This window comes from Lygodium microphyllum, chromosome 6 (assembly GCF_053477565.2).
Source record: "Lygodium microphyllum isolate KBCC chromosome 6, Lygodium_microphyllum_v1.1.10, whole genome shotgun sequence".
NCBI classification, from domain to species: Eukaryota; Viridiplantae; Streptophyta; class Polypodiopsida; order Schizaeales; family Lygodiaceae; genus Lygodium; species Lygodium microphyllum.
In genome coordinates, this window is record NC_141140.1 from 87,201,441 (window position 1) to 87,228,737 (window position 27,297).

The 27,297-nt window shown below is 38.0% G+C and overlaps 1 protein-coding gene across 3 annotated transcripts; it reads left to right on the forward strand.

Annotated features, from left to right (window-relative positions):
• Positions 1-271: 271 nt before the first annotated feature.
• On the forward strand, positions 272-8,117 carry Z-ISO (15-cis-zeta-carotene isomerase). Of its 3 annotated transcripts, none has more exons than XM_087679743.1 (6): positions 272-608; positions 1,332-1,503; positions 1,650-1,873; positions 6,444-6,590; positions 6,681-6,890; positions 7,141-8,117. In XM_087679743.1, exons 1-6 carry the CDS (start codon positions 495-497, stop codon positions 7,474-7,476), a joined length of 1,203 nt encoding a protein of 400 aa, XP_087535869.1. In that variant the 5' UTR covers positions 272-494; the 3' UTR covers positions 7,477-8,117. The 3 variants fall into 3 exon arrangements, with proteins under 3 accessions (XP_087535869.1, XP_087535870.1, XP_087535871.1); XM_087679744.1 differs by having other exon boundaries at positions 276-608; positions 1,335-1,503; positions 7,141-8,116; XM_087679745.1 differs by lacking the exon at positions 272-608 and adding an exon at positions 647-1,123 and having other exon boundaries at positions 1,335-1,503; positions 7,141-8,116.
• Positions 8,118-27,297: the final 19,180 nt, after the last annotated feature.

Below are 27,297 nucleotides of genomic sequence, written 5' to 3' on the forward strand. Positions count from 1 at the left end.
GCTCGTAAAACAAGCAAGCTCTTGCACGATTGCAAGTAGGGGTCACTAAGAATATCGAAGTTAAACTCGATTCAAAACCAAAAGTTGTATTAAGTTAAAGTAGGATTAAAACCTTTCAATATGATTTAAAGATGCGGTAATTAGGAATTAAATGGAAGTATTGATCACAAAGCAAGCAAGCAAGGAGGTCACTAGGATCACAATTAAACCAAATATTGGCACTTTCTGTGATGCGATTAATTTTTTAATTTAAAGAGCGATCGCTTAATTCTAATGAGTATACGTGTTTAGGTAGAAGGGATGACATTCGCAGACGAGAGGCGGGTGGGGGAAAATTGTCGTATAGCAAGAGCCTCGATTCCAAGGCAGCAAATGCTTCTTCTTCTTCTTCTTCATCTTCAGCTTCAGCTTCAGCTTCATCCTCCATTTCCTCCCCCTCCCTCCGCCAATCTTGCAGTTTCTGTGCCCCATGCTCGTCAACTCCGTCAGCAGCCATGGCCTCTCTATCCATCAGCCTCACCCCTTCTCCCCTCCGCGCTCGTCAATTCGTTCCCCGTCCCTGCAGCTCCTCTATCGGCAGTCGCGCAACGAGTCCTCTGAAATCTCAGGTAGAGTCAAGTTTCCTCTTCATCTCATTCTGATTCAACATGCGAGCAACACGGCCATGAAAACCTTTACTTCCTGTGGCTGATCGTTGAATAAAAGACTAGAGCCTTGTGACTGTAGAGTCTGCCAAGTTAGTCTAATTAATCTGGGGTAATCATTTGGGAAGAATTCTAGTATCCCGTCCACAGCTGGCGGACAATGCTTCCAATTCTGATTAAAAGGTGGCAGCTCTTTCACAAGAAGTTTTTAGACAAATTCCCACTTTGATCTCCACATTTTGAAGTATGACAACTTCATGCGCTTTTGTGAGGAGGGACCGCATACCTAGCGATGGACGGTTGGGTTCAGGGGGACTGCCAGCCGCCACCTAATCGCACCTAGCTCGGTATGCGGTGCCTCCCAAGCAGAAGCTAATGATGCGGCAGCCCCACCTAACCGCACCTAGCTAGGTGTGTGGTGCCTCCCAAGCAGAAGCTCATGATGTGGCAGCCCCCTGCCCCCAACCGTCCATAGCTAGGTATGCGTTCCCTCCCTTGCATATGCTCATGGTATTAAACACTACAGGGAAAAACAAGGGGAAAGAGCCCTTTTTCCCCACATCGGAAGGTGTCAAAGACTTCTTGTGTTCCAAGTCTAGCTAAGGCAGTCTACAACAGATAGGGCACGCCTTTTCTTGTTTTTAGTTATTCAATGTCTTATAACCTTATCTTCTTCTCCCTTCTTAGCAGGGAACAGGTCCAGCAGCTAAAGCACTGAGCTGGGCTGCCAATCCTCTACTAGTACAATCTGCCACATTCGGAAGATGGAACACACAGCTAATGGCAGAACTGAGGAAAAGTGTCGTGGTTTGCAATGTGATTCGAGGTTCAGACAGCAGTTTGGGAGCAGATAGTCAGGGTGATTCCTCAATTTGTCTATTGGACATTTTTACATCATTCCAGCAGTCAATGCTGTGCATTGGCTTCACATTATTATCGTTCTATTGGTCTCAGGTTAGCAGTCTAGAGCCATAGGCTCACCTATTTTGCTGCTTGTTCATGTAGGAAAAGATCCTACAGATGGAAGCAAGGCTGATCTTGAGGCTGCCTTAGTTGGAGAAGATGCTGCGGTTTTCAATTTGAGCAGTCAGAAACTCACATCCTGGATTTATTTCACAGTCATTCTTGGTACAGTGCTCACCATCTTAAATTATATCTGGATTGATCCAACCACTGGATTTGGGAATGCGTTTGTAGATGCTATCTCATCAGTTTCTGACAATCATGAGGTATCTATCAATTCTTTCTCTGGCATGTGATTCCTTTCTGTGTTTAGTTTGAGCTGTGTGATTTATGAGCTCTTGTGCAAAGTTGTTTATCAATATGTGTATTATGCACTTAAAAAAATGCATTCTACTAGTGCTCTGAAGATGAAGGTCAAGGTTTGTTTCAATGCCTTTTAACAGTCAACTGCATCATGTGGGATCTATATGGTCAATGATTTTCCTATTTCAAATTTGATGGCTATGGTGTCACTAGATCTGCAGCAGCTCAATTCATTGCACACAAAAGTCAATTATTGTTTTGGTGGAAGAAACTGCTTGAAGGGCTTGATCTGCTGATGGTTAGATGATTCTAAAAGTCAGACTGCTTCTCTCATGATTTAATTAGGCTTCAGCCATGAGGAACTTTCATGGTTTCCAAAGTTGCTAGCATGATTAGGACTGGGTGAGTATAACTAGGGGAAAAGTTGGCATTTAGGGGTAAATCAACATCACTAAAACCTATAAAGTAATAAGATCACTCATTGTGTTAACACCTGGATGCAAATAACTCAATTACAAACATCAGTTCAGTTGGATCCTCAGTCATTGTTTTTGGAGGAACCTTACCATGCAAGGGCTTGATATGAAAAACATTATAATTGTGTCAATAAGAAGGCAACTGAAGGTGCGCCCCTAATTTGTTGGTCATTGGGAAAGTTTTGCTTACAACTTAGATGATTGAGAGGCACCTTTATTATCTTCAATATTACAGGATGAAGGATAGTGACTCTTATGTCAGAGAATTTTATCACCTCCTAGAGAGTAAGCTTAACCATGGCTAGTCTCAATGATTCTAACATGCTTTGCCTCTCTTTAAGAAATTATGGCCCATGGGACAGTATTGCTAGAAATGTCATTATCTATTTGCCAAAAGGTTAAAAAGGGAATGAGGCCATTTGGGCCATTTTTAAACATCTCACCAAAATGGCACACTTTATTCTTGTGAAGATAAATATTGTTGCTTGTCAGATGGCTTATGTGTATAGCCTTTTTTGCGAATGTGGGAGTTAGGTCGGGTTTTTCCTCCTCCCATCACCCTTACACAGATGGTACTTGGGTAGAGCGAAAATGCAATTTTTGGTACTTTGGAACTTTTTGAAAAATTATTGCCAAAAGTAGAAACCCCACAATAGTGTGTTCCAAGTTAGGAGTTTGTTTAAAAATTAGTACTCTACATTCTTCCATAGCAAAAGATTCCTTTAAAATAGTCTATGCAAGACCTTGTCTATTCTCTTTTGTGCAAAGAAAAGAAAATATTTGCAGCTAAATGCATTGCTAAAATTTGGAAATTTCTCTCTTTCGAGTTAGAGAATCTATCATAGAAACATGGGATGTGGGATGAGAATGGGGACAGGAATGAGGTCAGGCGTAGGATGGCCAAACCCAAAGAATAGGGACAGGGGGTGAGGATGATCTTTAGAATTCATGTCCTATCAAGGACTGCATACAATAACACGTTCAGCTCAGAAAATGTGTGTGTGTGTGTGTGTGTGTGTGTGTGTGTGTGTGTGTGTGTGTGAGAGAGAGAGAGAGAGAGAGAGAGAGAGAGAGAGAGAGAGAGAGAGAGAGATGTTGCAGATGCTCTGTAGATACGCATATGATAGTTCTTTAATTTTAGCAACCTTTACGACGAGAGAGAGAGAGAGAGAGAGAGAGAGAGAGAGAGAGAGAGAGAGAGATGTTGCAGATTTTACGAAAAAAAAAAGAGATGTTGCAGATGCTCTGCAGATACGCATCTGATAGTTCTTTAATTTTAGCAACCTTTACGACGAGAGAGAGAGAGAGAGAGAGAGAGAGAGAGAGAGAGAGAGAGAGAGAGAGATAAAGAAAATTACGAAAAAAGAAAGAAAGAAAGAAAATTATATTAACGTCTACGAAAGGCCAAGTTGGCCTATGAGACCAAAAGGTTGCATACAAAATGTCTGGGAAGTTTTCCAAGTCCCAGTAAAGCTACTATCTAGTGTTATGGTGAACTAGGTGAGTAGGTACAAAATGGTATACAGACTCGATACAATCTAGATGCACTTCAAGTGTAGTGTGGAACTGCTCATGGAGCGTGGTCATCTTAAGATGTCCCGCATGGGCCATTGAGAGGCTGAAGCGGCGGGGTATGGCTCCCCGGTGGCACTGTAGTATCCGCTGTATTTGTAGGTGATGTCTCTTGGGGGGGCGTGGGCCTGCTAGGTGTGGGCGGCGAGCTTTGCCTCTCTTTGTAGCTCTATCCAAGGTGACTCCTCGGGGTAGGGCTACTGGGCGGTTGGCTGCAGTCCTCGTTGTAGAGGGGGTGGCCGAGGGTCTGTAGAACTCTTGGAGGGTGTGTTGCTATGAGAGAGAGAGAGAGAGAGAGAGGTTTTGGAAAAGCAAGCTTCCTCTCAAGTCATGACTTTTCCTACAATGCTGTTTGAACTTTGGTTGGTTCCTTGTTGGTGGGCAGCTTTCCTGTATGTGGTTGGGGGGAATCGACTAGTATTTTTTGGCGCTGCCTTGTCTCTTACTTCCTCAATTTCACATTTGTATTTCACATATACACTTAATTATGCCAAAGCAAAGCAATAAAAATACACATCCCCATAGCCAATCTCTCCCTTGCATCCAATCGTCCTTGAAGGCAACTGTAGCATGAGAAAAGTAAAAATACTCAATTGGAAAATCTTAAGGCATTGTAGTCAAACAGCATCGGCCACATGCTGATGCCAAACACATATGCTAAAATTTCCAGCTGTCCTTCAAAGACGTGCAAAAAAGCAAGAAAAATAAGTTGTGTTTTGATGGGGACTGCCACTTGGAGGGGATGGCACTCTGTTCCATGCTGCATGTGACTTCAGCAGCTTCAGGAAGGTAAAAAGGACATGTAAAATGGTGAATAAGACCTGCTATTTTTCTCCTGTTGCTGCATTTTCAAGTCAGCTACGGTGGCTGTAGGAAGACCACCTGCATTAGGTCTATGTTAGCTGGAAAAGGGTAGCAGAGCTGCATTTTGCATATTGAAGCCTGCTTGGTACTGCGTTTTTTGAAGGACTGCTGCCAGATGAATTGCACAAGCTACAGAGTGCCTTGAGTTTGATTTTGCCAGCAGGTCTTTGGGACTGTCGACAGCAGGGACAGGGTCCAGCTCAGATCAACTGGCTGCAGTGATTGAACACACAGCAGATGAGTGATAAAATGCTGCAGAAAATGGGCTGTATGGCTCTTGGTTTGGTGATGATACCATGTGAAAGTGTGCAATGGAATAAGAATATGGAGAGAAGAGAAAGAACAGAGATGAAAGAATAGAAGGAACATTGGTATGAAAACACTGGTACAAAGCCGCACACAATCAGCCCCTACAAGCTGCAAAGGTGCATTAGTGAGGGTGCTGGACTGATGGTAGAAGATCTGATTGAAGAAGATGAGTGAGAATGATAATGGCTGGAATGATGATCTATGGGAGGCATGGACTGGGGCAGCCATAAATAGAGCAAAGAATCAGGTGACTGGTAGAATGCCGAAAGATGGTGTCAAAATCAGGCCGTCCAAGATGAGGATAAATGCGCCCAGCTGCCTTTGTGACTTAAATAGCAGTGCACTCCACTAAGTGATCAATGTGTAGTGTGCACATGCTAAAAAACCCTAATATCCACCTAATGTGCTTGAAATGAAGAAGACTGACACGAGAATGAATGATAGACTGGGATAGTGATGGAGTTTCCAAAGGCCTCGTTTGACTCAGACTGAGGTTCACAAGCAGGAGCTCTACACAGAAGTGTTTGCTGACAAAACATGAATTGTAATGCCTTTAATTGTAACTTTTACTGGAGTTTCAGTGGAGGGCAATATGGTGGAATTTAATGGCCAACTGCAATGCTTCAACTACGAAATTTTCAAGCTAGCTTTGTTGTTGCTGTTGTCATTGGTTTTTTTTGGATTGATTGAACATATCTCAGTCAGACTAGTGCAAAAACAGTGATCAATCAAGTGAACGGACTGATAAAGGCCTTACAATGCCTCCATCATTCGGCTTATATGTCCTTTAGCAGTCTTAACAAAACCAATCAGTTTGAGCAACAAACACTTTCTCTTGCGAACCTCCCTTCAAAAGGCAATCTGATGTGTTGTTAGCCTGAACAAGCTAGCAGAGCTTTAACATATCTAATGTTAGTGATGCATGAAGTGGTGGCAAAATGTGGTTGAAAGTTCATGTGTGGATGTTGATTGCAGCTTTGCCGTTTGACATTGTTTCAGCACCTTAGTCCTTGGCACTAAGAATTGGGCATTTGAAATTGCCAACTTCTATATAAATGCAAATATTTCCACGGCTGATTTATTTATTTAAAAAAGAAAACTTGACATTGCACCAAATCTAGCATAGATGAAGTTGTTTATTAGCTGCACCTACATGCAAGTGCTATATTCTTTTTGTAGATGCTAAGTGCTTTGTTGTGTAATTCGGGTTGTGTATGTTGTCAATGAGGTTTACCTATTATCAAAGTAGGCTTTGTAATTTCAAACCCTAATTTGCTTATCAAAATTCTGAAATCTTTCTTTTGAACTGCAGGTTGTCATGTTGATTATCCTGTTTATTTTTGCTCTCGTCCACAGTGGTTTGGCCAGTTATCGTGACTTAGGTGAGAAACTGATAGGAGAACGGGCTTTCAGAGTCCTGTTTGCAGGACTCTCTTTGCCTCTGGCAGTTTCAGCTGTGGTAAGCAGAATGTTGGTGGCATGACTGAATGGTTGACAGCTTGACTCTGTGTTTCCAATTGACCTACACGTGTTATTTATTGCTTGGCAGGTTTATTTCATTGATCACAGGTATGATGGTGTTCAACTGTGGCAAGTACGAGATGTTCCTGGAGTGCATGAATTTGTGTGGGCCATGTCGTTCATATCTTTTTTCTTCTTATATCCTTCTACTTTCAACCTGTTGGAGGTTGCAGCTGTTGATAAACCGAAGATGCACATGTATGAGACAGGCATCATGCGTATAACAAGGCATCCTCAGGTATTCTATGCAAAATTTGATAGAGGAACTGCAATTTTTATGCTTAATGAAGGCTGAAACTAATATTGGTGCCAGTCACATATGTTGGCAAGTGAATCTGTTTTGACATCAATGTCGTTCATGATATTTGAAGCTTTTCCATGATCCTATTCATTTCAGATAGTGGCCAATGTCTTGTGAAGTCCTGACTTAGTGTTAATATGGTTTACGCTGTGGTTTTTTCAAGGCTCCCCATTTTTTGTGATTCCAGATGGTTGGCCAGTTTCTTTGGTGTATTGCACACACGTTGTGGATAGGTAACTCCTTCATGGTGACAACATCAGTGGGCCTTCTTGCTCATCATCTCTTTGGAGTGTGGAATGGAGACAGGCGACTTGCCATCCGATATGGTGAAGCTTTTGATGCCGTTAAGAGCAGAACCAGCATTGTCCCATTTGCTGCTATCTTGGATGGTCGGCAGAAGTTGCCTAAGGACTATTATAAAGAGTTTTTGCGTTTGCCATATGCCACAATACTAGCCTTGACACTTGGTGCCTATGTCTTGCACCCTCTATTTCAAGCAGCAAGCTATCAGTTGAATTGGTAATGGTTGAATGATTACAAGACTATTGCCACATGCCATGGTAAAATATCTCTTTGTTATCTTGTAGTACAAATGAGCTAGAGGCAATCCTCATTTAGTGGTCCTTACATTTACCCAATGACAATGCAATTCTACAACATGCAATGGTGTACAGAAACATGGACCAGAACAGAAAATATTGAAGAAATGCTCATTGTAGACTCTGATAACCATCTCACATGCAGTAGAACAACTGATTACTACATAGTTGATATATTGACATGGCTCCTTTTGTAACTTGGATAGCTTCTATTTGGCATTGGCATAACTAATCCCAAAGGATGACAACTACCCACATCAATATTTCTTTTTGGGTTGCAGGCAGATTGTGGCTTTGCCATTTTGCCGCATTGAAACCCATCATTATGCTTCATGCCATAGAACTTAGAAGTTAACAATGGTGCATTGACCTTCCAAAAATCAATGAATTTGCTATCAGCCAATTGTACTTAAACATACATATTTCCTCTCATTTGATCATCGTGTGGTCATTCAATTGAAGATATTTGCCTATTATATTCCTCATGTCTTCAGTTGTATGCATGTTTCCTTAAGTTGGAAGTATCTTCCTAATAACAAGCTAATACAAGGCATCCTTATCATTTCAAATGTGCTCTCATATGCAGCAGGCATCATACGTCCATTCTGCATGTTGCTAGCACAGATCTGGTCCGTGTTCTTGTACGGTTTGTGTATACGTCTTCTTGAACTCAGGGTTATTATCATGGCTAGTACAATAAAGCACTACCTTGTTACTTCTGCACTTCATCACCTAATGCAAGGTTATCATTATTCCCAAATTGCCTTGCCCTTTCTTTTCATCAAAACAATGACTTCATGTGGCTAAGCTTTGACCGAACAAGTATCAGTTCATTGTGCAACCTCTCTTGAATCTTGAAATTTCGTGTTCTTCTCACATAGGAGGTCCCTTTTTTTCCTTTGTGGACCTTTTCTATAATGTTGTATTAATATTAGACAGGTAGGTAAGGTAGTTAGATAATGCATCAGGCAGAAGCCAAGACACTAGACCTCGGTTTTTTATGGACAATCTTGTAGACACGGGCTTTTGCTCTCAGTTCCCCGAGTGTGGCTTGCAGACTCTAAGGTTTGAGATAAGATCCATGGGATTACAAAATCCTCTCTTGCCAAAAACTGTGCTGTTCCTATGAAGTCATATGAGCATTGTTCGCATGAGGTTCACAACCCTCATAGTTTCTTCATCAAATCTGGCCCAGTCACCAAAGAGAGCAACTCTGAGTGACAATTGTAGAGGTTGATTTCCTCTAGCCACTTCTTTACGCTACCGAGACCGGTACCTTTATGCAATCCCTGAAAAGGTGTGTTACTGTTTCCTCTTTCGTGCCACAGGGCGGACACAGTGGAGATACTGGAATCTTGCTGATAAGCCTGTCCCTAGCGGGCAGCTTTATCACCAAACAGTAGCCGTAATGGAAGGAGACCCTAATGTCTCTTCTTCTCTGTTCTGATCCTAGCTAAAGGGAAGTGTATTTTTCCAGCTTGTCTGAGTGTTGAAGGCTATCTGATCAGAGCGCTGCCGAAGCTACCTGTGGCTGAACTTCTTGCCAATGTTTGGACCACCTGCAGTACGCATGGATTTGATGGGATGTTTATTGACAATGATCCCGAGCCTTGGTCATCCTCCTTATCGAGCCACTTGCCACATCCCACCCACCATTAGCTACAAATAGACTATCAATAAGTGTGATAGACTATTAGAAACAAGTAATTTGAGATTGCAAGTTACGTAATACAAGCTACAATTATAGAGTTTACAATTTTGGAGTTTGTTGTTTTCTGCTATTATATGCAACAAGTGTTACTAAATTCCAACTAGAAAAGTATGGGCTTTCATTATGGGTAGGAAACATGAGGCTTTATCTTGTTTTCAAAACTTTCTAGCACTTGCAGAAAAACAGTCTAGTAAAAGACTTAAGTATCTTAAAGGAGAATATGTATCTCATGAGTGCAAAAACTTTTGTAAAGCACATGGGATAAAAAGGGAACTCACTACACCTAGTAATCCTTCCCAAAATGATATTGCAAAGAATATGAATAGGATGATAAATGGGAGGATTATGAGTATGATATGTAATACTAGTCTATATTGCAAAGAATATGAATAGGACAATAAATGGGAGGATAATGAGTATGCTAACTAATGCTAGTCTTACTCAAGGATTTTGTGCTAAGGCTATGGCAACTATTGTACATTTGATAAATAGGTCACCTAATACTACTTTGGATGGTGAAATTTCTAAAGAGGCATGGTCATACAAGAAGCCCTCCTATGATCACTTAAGATGATTTGGCTATGAAGTTTGGAAAAATGCAGCAATTTAAAGCCAAAATCTACTAAATGCTTTTTTTTTTTGCTATGGACAAAGTGGTGAGATGGATTATCACCTTTTGATGTTGACTATGGGGAGCCATCTAATTATAAAGAGGCCATGACTCATATGATAGGCATAAGTGGGAGCTATCTATGCCATCTAAAATGGATCCCATTACAAAGAATCTGGCTTGGGAATTGGTTAACTTTTCAAAGGGAAAAATGCTTTTCCATCCAAGTGGTTCTACAAGTTGAATGTTATAAGTGATGTTAAACAAAAGTATAAGACAATGCTAGTGGCTAAAGATTTTAAGGAAAAATATGTGAGCTTTGATGAGATCTTCTTACCTGTGGTGAAATTGATTACTCTTTGAAATCACGCTTGCCTTGGTGACTAAGGATGACACTGCATGGTGACCTTCATATTAGATCTACATGTAGCCAAAGGGTTTTGTGGAACATTAAAAAAAAGCTTATTTGCAAGCTAAAAAAGAGTCTTTATAGATTAAAGCAAGTCCCACATAAATAGTATAGTAAGTTTGATGCCTTTATGGATTCATGGCTACAAATTAAATGAGAGAGACCACTACATATGGTGTCTTGATAGTGTTGATCCTTTATGTGGATGATATGTAAAAAGCTTTAAAAAACAAGTATGAGATTGATGCCTTCAAGAAAAGATTAATGGAAACCTTTGAGATGAAGAATTGGGACATGCAAATCACATTCTTGGCATGCATATAATTATGGATAAAACAAAGAGATTTCTCTACCAATCCCAAAAAGATTGTGTTAAGAAAGTGTTGGAACATTTCAATATGGAGGGGGGAAAGCAATTAGTACTTCATTGCCTCCATATATGAAACTTAGTACTGATGATTGCTCTACCTATCCCAAAAAGATTATTTCAATAAAGTATTGCAATGTTTCACTATGGAGGCGAGAAGGAAATTAGTACTCTAGTTGAGAAAAAGCCTCTCAAACCAATAAGGAGAGAGCTATTGTTACGATAAAATTGGGTTTTTTTATTTTTTCAATGTCTTATCTCATTCTTAAATATTCCTAACACAAAATATTTTAAGGTATTTTTGGGGATAAATTCGTTTAGGCATAGAAAGAAAGAGACTCGAACAAATTAAGAGGCCAGATAGCAAGATTTTTTATCAATATTGTATATCCTTGAATTTTCCCTATGGTTTTCCTGAAATGATTGATTATTACACCAAAATACTCTCCCTCCATTCTAGTATATCTATCCTTTTCTTGAAACTCCCTCAGTATTCAATGAAGTGCCTCTCATCCCACAATTTTTATAAGAGAGTAGGAAAATATCAATGGAGAATAATACTAGCTACATTGGCTAGTATTTAAAGTCTAAGAGACTTTTATTTTTAATCATTCAATAATGGAAAAGTCCCTTCATCTTACATCTTCTCTCTCAATTTTTATGGTGGCCTCTCTCTCTCTTTCTATCTTTCTATCTCTAATTCTAACATTTCTCTCTCCTCTGTACTCTTCTTTTCTCTCTCCCACAGTCCTCTCTCTCTTTCTCTCTCTCTCCTAGACCACTTCTTTACAATTGGAATCAAAGTTGAGTCTAATCCATTCTCAATCCTTCTATAAGCCTATTTCCTTCATTTTGCAATTGGAAAATCTATGGACCTTTAGGTACAACACGTACAGACATCACAAGAAGCATATGAGTGACCAATGGTCTTATAAGCAAAGAAGATAGTACACTTAAAGGCATAATGAAGTCTTGGATAAAAGTTGGAGGCAGATCATCAAATATAGCACGTCATTTTACAATTTAAAGGTTATTTTGAAGGCACATGGTCAAAAATGGAAGTGACAAGAGTAGTAGGGATGTAAGTCTTGGTTACTTTTTGAACAAGAGCATTTTCTTCACTCTTCCCAAGCTTTTTCTTGAAGCTTTCATGGAGTCTTGGCAAAAAAAAACTCTTCTCCTTGGCTTCTATGGACTCAAATCTTCTTTTACCCTAATTCTTAGAAGCAATCCTAAGCAAGGCAACTACAATTGTGCTGGAGTTTAGCAAAACGTGAACATCAAGCTTGCCTAAAGCTTTCATGGAAGGGTCTTGCTTCAATCTCTTCCCCTAATCTTCCATGGCCTTTATGGAATTTAAGCCTTAACTCATTGTGCCTTAAGCTCTTATCTACGACATCATTCTTCATCATGGGAGGTATTTTGAGCAAAGATATGAGCATGGTTATGCAACAACTTCTTGCAATTTGCATTGTTTTCGTAGGTTGAATCTTCATAGATTTCTCCAATAGATTCTAGCATCTGCTAGAGAAGTGAAACCTTCCATCGTTATCTCTTTTGTGTAGAGCAATGCGTGCAAGATCACATGAAACAATGTGGGAGACTTTAGATATAGCTTCCAAATGCCTCTCAGGGCTACTACTCTAACAAGCAACAATGCTACAACTCTTAGAGAGCTTAGTCATTTTCTCTTTTACCATTGATATCAAAGCATTGGTCTTTGATCCATTTGGTCACAATCTAACCATAGATTTCTCTCTCAAATTAGTGGCATTCCAATTACTCAAGGACAAGGCATCCACCAACTCTTGAAGTGGAAAGATGCAAAGACCAAGGAGCTTTCAAGTGTAGAGGACAACCTAGTCAAAGCTAAATGCAGGACATGGAAACCAAGTTAAAGGTACAATGGAAAAAATAGTAGGTTGTGGCCAAGAAAAAAGTCATTTTGGAGGTAATTTGGTTAAAGAAATGGTAATAGGAATTAGTCAAGCTAGGACTCTGGTTACTTTTTAGAGACATGCTTTCTCTCTCTTCTTCCCTTTAAGCTTTTTGAAGCTTTTATGGCTAAAACTTTGCATGTCCACATCCTAAAAAGAGAATTGACCATTATATTATCCTTGCCCCATGTATGTGTGATGTCAAAATCATAATTTTGTAGGGTAGCCACCCACTTGCACTGCTTAGGAGTAAGATTATATTAGGTAAGGAAGTACTTAAGGACCCTATGATCACTCTTGACCCTAAACTGACTATGATACAAATAATGGTGCCACTTCTTAATCACAAGGAGTATAGCCAACATCTCTTGGTCATATACATTCATAGCCATCTCTTTATCCATGAGCTTGTGACTCTCAAAGGCAATGGCACCATGCTCCTATAACAATACAACCCGTATGCCTCTACATTGGCATCACAATATATTGGAAACTCCTTTTAGAGAAGTCTAGGTATACTAAAATAAGAGTATATATGAGGAGTTCCTTTAACCAGTTGAAGCTTCTATCTACAAGGGCATCCCAAAAGAAAAAGATTCCTTCAACTTGTCAGCTAGCAGTTGCTATGGTCACATAATGCTTTGTAAACCTAGGTTAAAAAGATGATAGACCAAGAAATCCTCTAAGAGAAGTAGTAGTGGTAGATGTTGGCCAATCTCTAACACATTGCACCTTCTTAGGGTCAACTTGGATCTCTTTATCCATGAGCTTGTGACTCTCAAAGGCAATGTCACCATGCTCCTATAACAATATAGCCCCTATGCCTCTACATTGGCATCACACTATATAGGAAACTTATTTTAGAGAAGTCTAGGTATACTAAAATAAGAGTATATATGAGGAGTTCCTTTAACTAGTTGAATCAACTATCTACAAGGGCATCCCAAAATAAAGCTTCCTTCAACTTGTCAATTAAAACAGTTGCTATAGTCACATAATACTTTATGGGCCTAGGGTAAAATGATGATAGACCAAGAAATCCTTTAAGAAAAGTAGTAGTGGTAGATGTTGGCCAATCTTTGACACATTGCACCTTCTTAGGGTCAACTTGGATCTCTTTATCCATGAGCTTGTGACTCTCAAAGGAAATGGCACCATGCTCCTATAACAATACAGCCCCTATGCCTCTGCATTGGCATCACACTATATGGGAAACTCCTTTTAGAGAAGTGTAGGCATACTAAAATAAGAGTATATACGAGGAGTTCGTTTAACTAGTTGAAGATTCTATCTACAAGGGCATCCCAAAATAAAGATTCCTTCAACTTGTCAGTTAAAGCAGTTGCTATAGTCACATAATGCTTTATGAACCTATGGTAAAGTGATGATAGACCAAGAAATCCTCTAAGAGAAGTAGCAGTGGTAGATGTTGGCCAATCTTTGACACATTGCACCTTCTTAGGGTCAGCTTGGATCCCTTTTTCATCGACAATGTGGCCTAAGTACTCCACCTCTATCTATATGAATAAACACTTTTTCTCCTTAGTAAAGAGTGTGATGTCTTTACACATCAAATACTTTTCTAATATGTGATAAATGCTTCTCCAATATCTTGCTATAAATTAGTATGTCATTGAGAACACTAAACAAAATTTGAAGAGGAAAGGCTGCAAAATTTTGTTCATCAGACTCTAGAAGGTGGCTAGGGCTACACTAGCTAGTATTTAAGATGTAAGAGACATCTATTTTTAAGCATTCAGTAATACATAAGTCTCTTCATCTTACATCTTCTTTCTCATCTATCATGGCTTTTCTCTCTCTCTTCATGTCTTTCTCCCTCCAATTCTAATATTTACAATTTTGCACAAGGAGTAGTGAGAGATACCATATGATCAAGATTCATTATGTATTGGGTTACAATTCCAATGCATGCTTTTATTCATGGCACCTTCCTTAACCTTCCAAAACACCCATTTAACTAGTCGTACTTTGGAAGGATATATTATGTTAGCCCCTTTAGACACGGTTTGTCTCTCAAAAAATGGCACAACATCTATTAGAAATGGTTTCTCTCTCCAAAAATGGCACACCAACTATTAGACATTGCAGCTTGAGACATGACATATTTGAAAAACATCACCAAATCTACTACACATTGTAGCTTCATAGATTTGGCTCTAGCTCCTTATGAGTGAGATGCCTCTTAATAATAGCACTTGCAACATCATTTTTTCCTTTTAAAAAGTAATGTGTCATTGTTATACTTATTGTCCCACATTGAGCAACAAAGTAAGGTCTCTTTGCTTTGAACTATGCGGTTGTACCATTTGACCACACCCAATGCTCACTAGGTGATATCCCTAGCTCTTTCAACCATCCATAATGGTGCATAAAGCTACCATTTTGAAAAAAGATTCTCATGGATTTTATTGTGAGACATATGGAAATGATAGTATTTTTGGACACTATTTACAATATGCACATATCTTATGTGGAAAGAGATTGTAAGCTCACTAGAAAACAATGTATGGATTGCACCTCATTTTGTCTTTGAATGTGTATCTTTCTACAAACTCTAGACACACACATCTTCACTAAATTGAAGTAGGGACTCTTTAAATTGCTCAACCTCCCATTTGTTTTTAAAAAGTAACGCCTCTTATAAAATTCTAAAATGATCCCTAAAGAGTACCAAAAGTTCACCACACTACATTTGCTTCACAAATGAAACTTTTTTGCCATTTTTTGTTGATACTTGTGTAACCAATTTGAATATCTTCATATATCTTCACCATTATGATGCATGCATTATTTGATTTTCCAATTAGGTAGATTTTCATCTTTTGGTGAAGATTCGCATGATGAGCATTAACCAAGCAAACACCTCTCTGCATAGAAAGTAGAATCCCTAATATTTGGAATAAGCAAATTCCCAAAGCCATGTAATGGAGAATGTTTGTATGAGGGTTTCATTTATCATCTTGGGCACACAAATATCACATTGATAGTTACGCTTTCCCACGCACAACCTAAGAACCATGTATTATATGGTTTACCATGTTCCTTAAAACTAACATTTTACACATGTTTGATACTACAACAAATGATCTTGAAGAACTATGTATTATATGGTTTACCATGTTCCTCAAAACTAACATTTTGCACATGCTTGATACAACAACAAATGATCTTGAAACTTGCATACAAAGTAAGGCTTCAACTTTTGGAGTCCCTTTATTGAATTTGTACCATTGGATGACTCAATTTGAAGGCAAGAAACAACTCTAACTTTAAATATTCAAAACTAGTAAACATGTTGGCAAGTTCTAAACATAATAGTGGAATTATGTAGGACCATACTTGAACCTCAAAATAAATTAATAACATGCTAGTAGCTTTCAATCCATAATATCCTAGAATGGTAGCAACATGGTAACTAAAAGGTAGCTATGTATTGAAATAAACTAAAAGCACAATGGTAGCTATACATTGAACTATTGGTAATATCCACGTGCATAACGAACAATTATGCCATTTGATCTTGATGGTGTGTCATTCTGTAGTATTGCTTCTAGAATATGAGCATAGTGAATAATTATGCCATTTGACCTTGATGGTTTTCTTTAGTACAAATGTGTCATTTTATAGTATTGCTTCCAGAATACAAGGATACATATTAAGTATTGTGAGAGCCATGGCATTCTACTTTTGTTTCTTTTTTGTTAACATTTTTTTACAAACACTTCAACATAACCTTTTAAAGTAATCCAAATATAAATAGTCGCCATTATAGTGGTACCTTTAGTATGCATTCTCAAAGGAAAGCCCGATAAAGGATCCAATGAAGGTCACTAGATATCCTTTTAAGGTTTAACTCAGTACAAAGGAGCCATTATGAAGTGTTTTGCATTGTGTCAGATGTTATGAAGGTTTAACCTGATATAAAGGAGTCATTATGAATTGTTTTGCATTGTATCACACATTATGAGGCACTTATGTGCTACTTATGGGGGAGAGGCTGTCATAAGTTCTTAGACTTGACAAATAAGCCATATGGAATTTGACCTTTGAAGATGTGTAACCTTTAATTGTTAAAAGGCTTAGCTTATTAAAATGCCTTAAAGGGATTTACAAAGTCTTTAATGTGTAAAAAAATGAAGCCTTTACTTGTCACAATTGCATGACCTCCTGTAGACTTGCACACTAGGTTATCACCACACCATACTTTGATGATCAAGCCTTCATATTCACTTTGGCATCATGAATGGTAGCAAGACCTAGCATGGCACACACATAGAAGGCTCCGCTCATTGATTTATATACCTACTCAAGGTTCTATCTTATTTTCACACTCTTTTTCTCTCAAACACAAGTCACATATAGTTCTTGATGGTTGCTCACTCTTAGCCTTCTTTCTCACCTATCTAAAACTCAACATTGCCTTCTTCCTTACCAATCCAACTACAATCTCTCAATTTACTTGTTTGAAATTTTCAAATCATTCAAAATAAACAAACTACTTTTGAGAGACTTGAGAAACTTTTTCTTACTCTTTGGATTAATTATCGCTTTTTCTACCTCATATCAAGCACCATGTACACATGGTAGGAAGGGGATAAGAATTGAGGTTGTCTCTTGATACTTATAACCCATCAATAGCTCTTAGTGCATTACTAACGTGTTAATAATTGGTTTGCAAGTAACAATGCTATATTTTCATCATGTGTTTGCTATTTGTGTGTTTTTGCATAATCAACATTCAAGTTGTTGCAATTTTTGTATAAGCATGGATTTTGATTTTCCTTGGTAGATAAGTACAATTCTATATCTCAACAAACCCATGTTTGCTTTATGGATTGATCAATTTAATGTTAGCTAAATTTCTCCCTCTCAACACACATGTGCATGCACACAGGGACACACACACGTGCGCGCACACACGCACATGCATGTGTGCATGCTCTCTCTCTCTCTCTCTCTCTCTCTCTCTCTCTCTCTCTCTCTCTCTCTCTCTCTCTCTCTCTCTCTCTCTCTCTCTCTCTCTCTCTCTCTCTCTCTCTCTCTCTCTCTCTCTCTCTCTCTCTCTCTCTCTCTCTCTCTCTCTCTCTCAATGATCATAGTGCCAATGCACATCTATGCATTTTTGTGAATCATGAATAATTAGATTGATGAAATTTTTTAGAAGATGTGGCATTTTGACTTGTTTAACTATGGGCTATGGAGATATTCTCCCCACACCCCCACTTTTGCACGTTTGTATTAAGGATGTCGTCACCACATACTCATCAATCTTGACTCTTCTATTCTTGCCAATAATCTGGACTCTAAAGCTCTACTACTCTCATGACTTGACATAGTTTGTTAATTGCCTAAAGGGATACCCAACTCAACTTTTGGACCCAAAGGTAGAAATTGCCAAAATTAAGGCTTTTGTAAAAGACCTACCAAAATGCATTGAAGAATATGAGAAAACGCTTCGTTGATTGGCTTGAGTCCTCAAAAGGGTGCTAAAGCATTGGTTTACTATCAACAAGGTTCCTTTCACTTCTATGACTTAAATTGAGGGGAAATTTTCAAATTATTTTGCCATCTTCAATTTTTGAAAATGTTGAGTAATCCTCTCTCATAACCCCAAAATCACTTAGCGGAATATTGCCACGACTTAGCATGCTCCATCTACAACATGAATGAAACTCTTTATGTGATGCCTTCATTCCATCATGACACTTGGAGCTCCTTCTATGCAATGGAAATTTAGTACATTCACTAGATTGGTGGCTACTAGCCTACTATCATGCTTAAGGTTAAGGAGATGATAGACTCGGAGCTATTAGTCTACTAAATTAGGAGCTTTATAGGCTAAAATCTACTAATGCTTTATTAGCTACGAGTCATTTATTAATCACCATTTTGATTTCAACTCCACCAAATCGGTATAACTCTCACTGTAATCTACTTCTAGTCCGCCACTCGTCATTTATTAGCTACCAGTCATTTATTAATCACCATTTTGATTTCAACTCCACCAAATTGGTATAACTCTCACTGTAATCTACTTCTAGTCCACCACTCGTCAACTAATTGATTGAGCTATCATTTTCTTTCAAACTTGCTATTAGTTTAGATATAGGAGATTGATAGCCCTATGTTTAGACGTTGGTAGCTTTCAACATTGAGACATTATCTTGCTAACTAAGAAATCAACCTAGAATTAAGCACTTCACATTTGTCAAGTTTGCTTACAGCATTGTGCATTCAAGTACCTTTTGAGATTGTTAATGCTAAAGTGATTTCCTACATATCTTGAGGACAAAATATGGACTCATTGTTGTTGATCAATATTATTTGAGATTACACTACATTTGACATGTCAAGCAAAGTTACTATTAAGTGTATAAGAGATGTAGAATGAATAAGCAAGCAAAACATGGACAAACATATGGACATGAATAATGGTAATGGGTACTCTTAAGACTAGAAAGATGCACTCTTAAAGAATCCTAGGAAATAAAGCAACATCCCAAGTTGTCCAACATACATTGATATTTTCAAGCTATAGATAAAATGCCAATGTTGTTAGGCATAATAGCATTTCTAAGACACTCAAAATTACAATACAATTTCAATAGGATCTTTTTTAAATGATGGAAAGATACCCTCCTAATGAACCCTTGATACCTAATGACCCACCCTAGAGGAATAGCTTAAATAACTTGCGCAACTAGAGATAATTTGGTGCACAAAGAAAGGAGCTTATGCAACAAACATTATTGCTCAAATAGTTGAATAAGTTTGAGATGAATGTCATGGTTTCATGGGGTGTTTGTGTGAATGTATTGTTGTTTTAACTTACATCATTTGAGGTCATATGTTTAGAAATCAAGGGGAAATTTGCCACCTCCTAACATCATGATACAACTAAAGGGCTTGTGATGAGCATGAAAGCAAAACGGTTTATTGTGCATGTATATATATAAGGGTTTGTTAAACATGTGGCACATGAAGTAGAAACTCATTAAGTCTATTACAAAATCAAAACTACAACCCTAACTATGTAGACTATGATGTGAAGCATGAGATATTAGTGGTCTATGATGCAATGTGTGGTGTATCACATAAAAAGATTTGTGTGACACCCATGATGACCCTCTTGTAAAGTATGTAAAGATTAGTGTCTAATTGTGTGCTATGAAAATGAATTGATTCCATGTGGTATGTCATGCAACGACTTACAAGTAGAAGCTCACTCCACACATATGTGCTACTAGTTTGTTTATGTGAGTTATAAAAAAATGTGCTCTTGAAGCTACCATGTGACAAAGGAAGGATGTTGGCTAGGATGATGAACCACCCTAGAGGAAGAGCTTGAATAACTTGTGCAACTAAAGATAATTTTGTGCACAAAGAAAGGAGATTGTGCAACAAATCTTGTTGCTCAAATACTTGAATAAGTTTGAGATGAACATCATGGTTTCATGAGGTGTCCTTATGAAGATACTATTGTTTTTAACTCGGTTTACTTGAAGTCAAATGTTTAGAAATCGAGGGGAAATTTTACCTCCTAAAATCATGGCACAACTAAAGGGTTTGTTGTGAACACATGAAAGTAAAAGGGCTTATTGTGCATGTATGTGTAAGGTTTCGTTGCACATGACACATCAAGTATAAACTCACATATGTGAACCCAAACTATGTAGACTATGATGTGATTCATAAAATATTAGTGCTCTATGATGCAATGTGTGGTGTGCCGGTTTTTGTGTGGGATCTTAACAACTCACTTGGAAATTATGTAAAGATTAAAGAGTGATGATGTTCTACCCAAACGAATTGATATTATGTGGCATGTCACTTGAGGATTTATAGGCAATAATTAGACCAGAGTGTGTATACTATTAGTTTGATTATGTGAGCTATAAAAAAATGTGCCCCTAAAGCTATAGACACAACAAAGCATTACAAAACCACAATCCAAAGAAAACCATCAAGTATGCATTTAGTTTTTTGCATAACATTTATTTCATTTGGTTAGCTTGCCAAAAGTCTTATTTTGATTTATTTATTTTTAATTGCTTGTCCCCTCTAAAAAACTTGAATGTATGATGCACTTGCATTATTTTACATTTAAGTCAAATGGGATACATTTAACCACTTTTGATCTATACTATAGCTAACTTTTCACAAGTTCCATAAAATTAAAGAACTCAATAAATTGCAATTAAAATTGTACGATGGCTCCTCATCATATGATATGTAGCATCACTTGGTTAGTTGAAGGGTCCATGAAAGAGTAAATCGCACTTGAATAGCATTCTTCTACATTTAGAATCTAGTGCATATGATATGTGAAGTTTAGAAGAAGTGTGCATTCCCAAGGTTACATTGATAATCCATGTCCTATACAAACTTAGGAGATGAGCAAGACCAAATCCAAGTTGATATGAAAGCCCTATTTTGTGAAAGTGAGTTCATTTATGAATTTAGTGCAATAGTAAACCTTAAAATGTTTACATCTATTTTGTGAAACGTTCATAAGAGGAAACAAATTTCTAAGTATCCCAATTTATCATCATTTACACATCTAGAAGTTGCTTTTGTTGCTAAGTAACTATCCAAAGAAGAGAATTGCTCTGCACCAAACCTTTAGCTTCCTCCTTTTTCCTGATATCATAACTCACTCCCGAGAGTTTTCATCTCCATTACATGTCTTCGTTGAAGCTTTTTGTTTGTTCTCATTCTGCACCCTGCATTCACTACGTTCGCTCATCAACTCCACTCTGTTCGTTCGTTCATCTAATCTCATATCTGCATGCATCTGTCGTTTGATTCCCCCCTTTCGCTATGTTCACCCTGTGTCTGGCATTAGAGCCAATACACTTACCAACTTGAGAGAAGCAAGGTAGTCAGTGACGCCCAGAGGTTCAGCTCATGTTAGGCAATGAGGCTTGTGTGTGCCATGTTTGCCGTGTTTGAGCGCTTGAATCCTCTTCAGTCTAGTAATCCCTATGGCTTCCTCCAAGCAAGCTGGAAACATGTTTTCCTCTACACTCAAGACCCTATCTGAACAATACAAATCCCTTGGGAATTCGACAATCATCGTAGATGTCAACCACCTCGAAGTGGATACTACCAAAAATTGGCACATCTCATATCTATGGTGAGAACCAAATCTTCAAGTTTAAAGCTTCAACTGTTTACATTGAAGGCCAAGGTATATTGATTGTAGGGGACTCACTCTCCGAAGACTAGCATGTTAATTTACTTTCACTTGTGTACCCAAAAATACAAAAACACCAAAGTAAAAAGGATTACCCCTATATCCACCTAGGCTACATAGCTATAGGAATCATTCATCTCTTTCATTGAGATTTGAATGCATCCTGCATGGCTACTGTCTTAGACACCCGCCATCCCAATCTACATGACATGATAGTAGGTGTTGTTGTATCACCCCTGTCAAATGGTCCAATCTTCTTCGAACTACACCTAAACTATGTAATAGCAATTGATGATCCTTATTTGCCTGAATTACTTATGTTGCATATTAGGACAATGGGACTACAGATGAAGGTGTCCTCCGTCCATCTAGCCATACAATATAGAATGGTTTTCCAATGCATGTCATTTGCCATCCCTAGAGTAGTAGAAGGTGTGAATTCTTCACAGGACAAGGGACAAACAATCATAATGAAATCAGATGAGATTACACAAAGGTTTCTACCTGATTGTGTAAATTGGTTAGAGATAGATCTGCCTCATGAATGGGAGTTAGATATATCCTCCATAAAGAAAAAAGAAGTACTACCTCCCAAAGTCATAAAAGTCCAAAATATCAAAGGAAAAACTTTGTTTCTTCCCCATAATCAACTGAAAGATACTGCTAAGCCAGAACAAACAATACAGAAAATTCCAAAATAGCCACAGTTAAGAATTTCTCCTTTGCAAAAGGCAAATGAGCTAATGTTTCATACACAGCCTTGTTCGCATCAAGTTGTGCATGGAGTGTGACAGCACTGTAAAAAGCTTATTGAAAAAGCTTTCTCTTCATCTTCTGTACTAAATGTAATTCAAGATTTTGAATATGAAAACAATCAGTACAAAGCAGCTCCATATCTGTGTCCCGAAGATAATGCTTCATGGACACAGAGATCCAAGCCATGAATTGGACTCATCTTGCCCTAACAAGCTTGATAGAAAAAATGGAGTCACTTCAACAGATATCAAATCAACTTCCCGTCTTATGGCAACAAATCCAAAAAACTACAATGACAAGATCAATCCCTATATTGTCTACAAATACTTCACTAGTGCCTGCAACAAGCATTGTTACAGACTGATCTACTTTCTCAAACAAAAGGCTTCAAAAGGGTTGGAATTCACATTTCACTTCTCCTTCTTCAGGAACATTGAATGTATACCATATGGTTTCTTCTAAGGGTAAAGGAAAAGAAATCACACCCACAAGTGAAGGATGTTCAAGTTCTGCAACTACACCACTTCCCGAAAAAGATCTTTATTGCTATGAGGATCTTATAGAAGAAGAACATGAAGATCTGCTTCAACAAATGCAATATATTTATTGCCCCATGCTAGCAGATATTGACAATCAAACAGCTCCAAGTCTTTTCCAAAAATCTCTCCAACCAAGTCACACAACTATTGAACTAGCTGAGTATTTAGAACTCATGTTTCTTGACCGGTCAAAGAAGGATTACCAGAGCGCCTTTGATCAAATTGATGACAGAGATCTTGCCCACATTTAGAGACAAAGAAAAGAAAACAAAGTACCAGATCAAATGCCTCTCAAGATTGACCCAGAAGAAAAAGATAATGATGAACTTACTAGACATGTCCACAAGAGACTGGATTCCAGAATCATGGGTGAGAGTATAGAACAAAATCCACCTCATCATCCTCCCATGGAATTACTTGCATGGTATTACCATGACCAGGCTTACTTTGAGAAAAATCGAGCCTATGCCATCACTTCATTAGATGAGGACGGAGAAAGCGTGATTGAGGAAGAATTTGTTCCCATCAATCCTCATAGATCCCACACATCACCGACTTCTATATTATGAGAACAGATGAATGCCCATCATCAGCATCGTCATCATTTAAGTAAGAAGTCATCTCAAAAATCTTTTGAAATATCTCCTGTAAATATGGCCATGCCAATAAATGCTACATCCAGTGCCTCTACCTCTAAACCCTCCTATAATAGCTTCTACAAGAAAATAGGAGTCCTAGAAAAAGTAGGTTCTTTCCCCGTATGGTCCATTGATGGAAAAGCTCCTGAGGAGATCAAGCTCCTAATATATATGATGTATGCCTACGTTGGCCAAACAATGGTGGAAAAACCACAGACAAACATGATTGACATCCTCAATGCCATGACTCATGGTTTTGTAGGTGGTTTGAAATAGTGGTGGGTTTCCATACACCCACATGTCAAAATGGCCATAGCCCAACATGCAAACCCTATACAAATATTCTTTGAGCTACTACTAGGTGAATTAGTAGGAAACAAGTTATGATATTTTAGAAGCTTGAGAAGCTTTTTTCAAAGCCAAATTGTGTGGTCCCAGAATGTACAAACAATATTTAATCTATATGAGAGCTTTTTTGTATGAAGGGTTGGGAGCACGTGATAACTCCATGAAAGAACACTTAGTCTGTTCCTTCCTAGAATCAATCCCATTTTATTGCAAACAAAGGATGAAAAATGAAAATAGAGATTTCACAAATAGTGTTGGTCAAATCATCTAGACCATCGAACAAACAATCAAGGAAGTGTGCCACCATCAAAAGATGACACAGTTAAATAAAAAATTTCCACAATCTATCTGTAAACGTGCTTCAAAGTTTGATGCAGATTTCAAATGTGAGAAATGCAGTTGTGAACCTTTTTATTACATAAGCAGTCATAATAACCTTATTACAGAAGAAGTCACAATAACCATTGACATTGACATTCCTCAAATCAAAGGTCCTACTTCAACAGACAAAATCATGGACATAGATCTTCAAGACACTCAAATTCACACATAAACAAAAAAGGAAAATCCCACTATAGATTTGACAAAAATAGAGAATATGACAAAAACTCAAAAAAGGACTTGAAATGTTTCATATGTGGAAGTCCCTCACACTTGGCCAACAAATGTCCAAAAAACGGAAAAGATCAAGCTAACTCTGCAAAGGTGAATATGCATCACTATGACTATGACAATTGCTATTCATATGACAGTTACTCTCTGAATGTTACTCCTATGACAGTGATTATAATATTGATGATGAAGAAGGATATACAGATAATGTAGAAGAAGATTTACAATCATTTGAAAATAGAACTTCATGATATACTACAGAATCAACTCCCAGTGAACACTCCAATGATGAAGCTACACCATCAAACATTACTGAAGAATCGGATGATGATACCATCCATCCTACCAAGTTTCAGCCAATCAATGCTCATGAAATACATACTCTAGGAAAAAAAGACAATTTTATGAACTCTGCTTTAACTTCTTTCTTCAATTCCAGAAATGATTTTTCAAGAAAATCAAAAGAAAAACAGGTCAAGAAAAGTTCATCAGAATCCTCTGATTCTTATTCATCATCAACCTCTTCATCAAAACACAGAAAACAAAAGAACAAAGTCTGACAAGAATTTTTCTCCAATCCACATGACATACCAAAGCCAGGAACACTTGCTCCAGAAAAAAAAGGACAAGCTAACATGTTTATGCCCCATAAGCTAGAGAATCTTCACCAACCAAGGACAACATCCCAACTATTGCAATCATTTTCTACTATCACTATAAGAACTCAACAAGTTGGAAATGACATGGTAAATGCCATTCTACTAATGCAGCAAGAACTTCACTCCTTATGCAAGGTATATAGAAGGATATTGACAAGTCAAAAAGAGCTAGCCCAAGGAACAATTGCTATTCTTCAAGAATTGAATAATTCCTCTACAAATGCTCCAATTACACCTCTCAATCAAGTAAGGCTTGCACAACCAAGCGTCCACAAAGTCAATGCACTTGACACCGATGGCCCAATCCCAATGGTTTGTGTGCAACTAAAAAATACGCCTCAATTCTCACTTTTTGTTGATGCTTTGCTAGATATAGAATCTAATTTGACGATAACTCTATACAAGCTCTTTCCCAAGAGCTGTATTAAAGCTACAACTCCAATCATAGTGGAGTTATCCAACAACAAAAAGATTACACTTATCCATGCGACTCAAGCATACCTCCAATTAGGTGCAGTCAAGGTGCCTATAGAAGTTCAGTTGATGAGACAAATGAGGTATGATCTTCTCATTGATACATATATCCTCCAACATTTGGTACCCTATACATTTTGATCCGATCACTTCTCTATTTCCTACAAGGCAAAAAGGCGGACCTTTCTCTTCTTCCTAAGATTGGTTGAACAATCTATTCAATAAGTGAAGCAGCCACTTCATTAAAAACTATTGCTAGAGTCCATTGGCTAAAAGAAAAAATGCAAAAACATGACAAAGAGATCCAGAAGATTCAACATCTCCAGACATTCATGCATGATGATCCCCTAATCTACAAAGAGAAAAGAGAAAAATATGCCATCTCTCTTCCAATCAAAGACAATGCTACTCCACAAAAGCAATCCACTCAAGTATGAAAGATGAAGACATGATCATATGCAAAGAAGAGATTCAGACTCTTCTAGAGAAAGGATTGATAGAATCCACAAACTCGCCGTGGGCATGCCACGTATTCTATGTCAACAAACACTCTGAGCAGAAGAGGGGGGAAAAGAGGTTGGTCATCAACTATAAACCATTAAACAAATTCTTAATTAAGCATGGTCACCCAATTCCTCTTAAGGATTTGTTTCTAAAGAGAGTAAAGAAAGCAAATATCTTCAATAAATTTGATTTGAAATCTCGATTTTGACAATTGCCTCTCAAGGCTGAAGATCGTTACAAAATAACTTTTTGTGTGCCACAAGGACACTATCAATGGACTGTCCTGTCTTTTGGAATCAAAATTGCTCCTACTAAGTTTCAAGAAGGGACAGACTCAGTTTTTGGCAATTTTCCCTTCTGTCTAACCTACATTGATGACATACTGGTGTTCTTCCAGACAATCCAAGAACATTTGGAACACCTATCTTAGTTTGCAAAGGCCGTGGAAGATGCAAGAATGGTTTTGTCGCCAAAAAAATCCATAATGTTCCAAACAATAATAGAGTTTTTGGGAATAGGGATTAATCAAGGTCAAATTAAGTTGCAAGATTATATGCTAATAAAGATCCTTGATATGCCATAAGTCTTAACCAGTGTAAAGCAACTTCAACGGTTCTTAAGTTACTTAAATTGTATTAATTCTTCAACTCCTAATCTTGCCTATTATTCCAAGGAACTATATTCTCTCCTCCAAAACGATAATTTTCATTGGCAATCCATCCATACTCTGGCAGTTCAAAATATTAAAAATATTATCAAACATCTTCCTTCTTTACGCCTACCAATAGGCCTTCCATTAATCTTGCATACAGACGCCTCCGAATTCAGGTGGGGAGCATGCTTATGTGAAGAAGAATCTTCAAAATTACATCCATACATATATGCTTCAGGTATATTCTCCAACACTCAGCGAAACTATCCCTCCTATCGATGAGAGATCTTGGCAATGATAAAAGCAATCAAA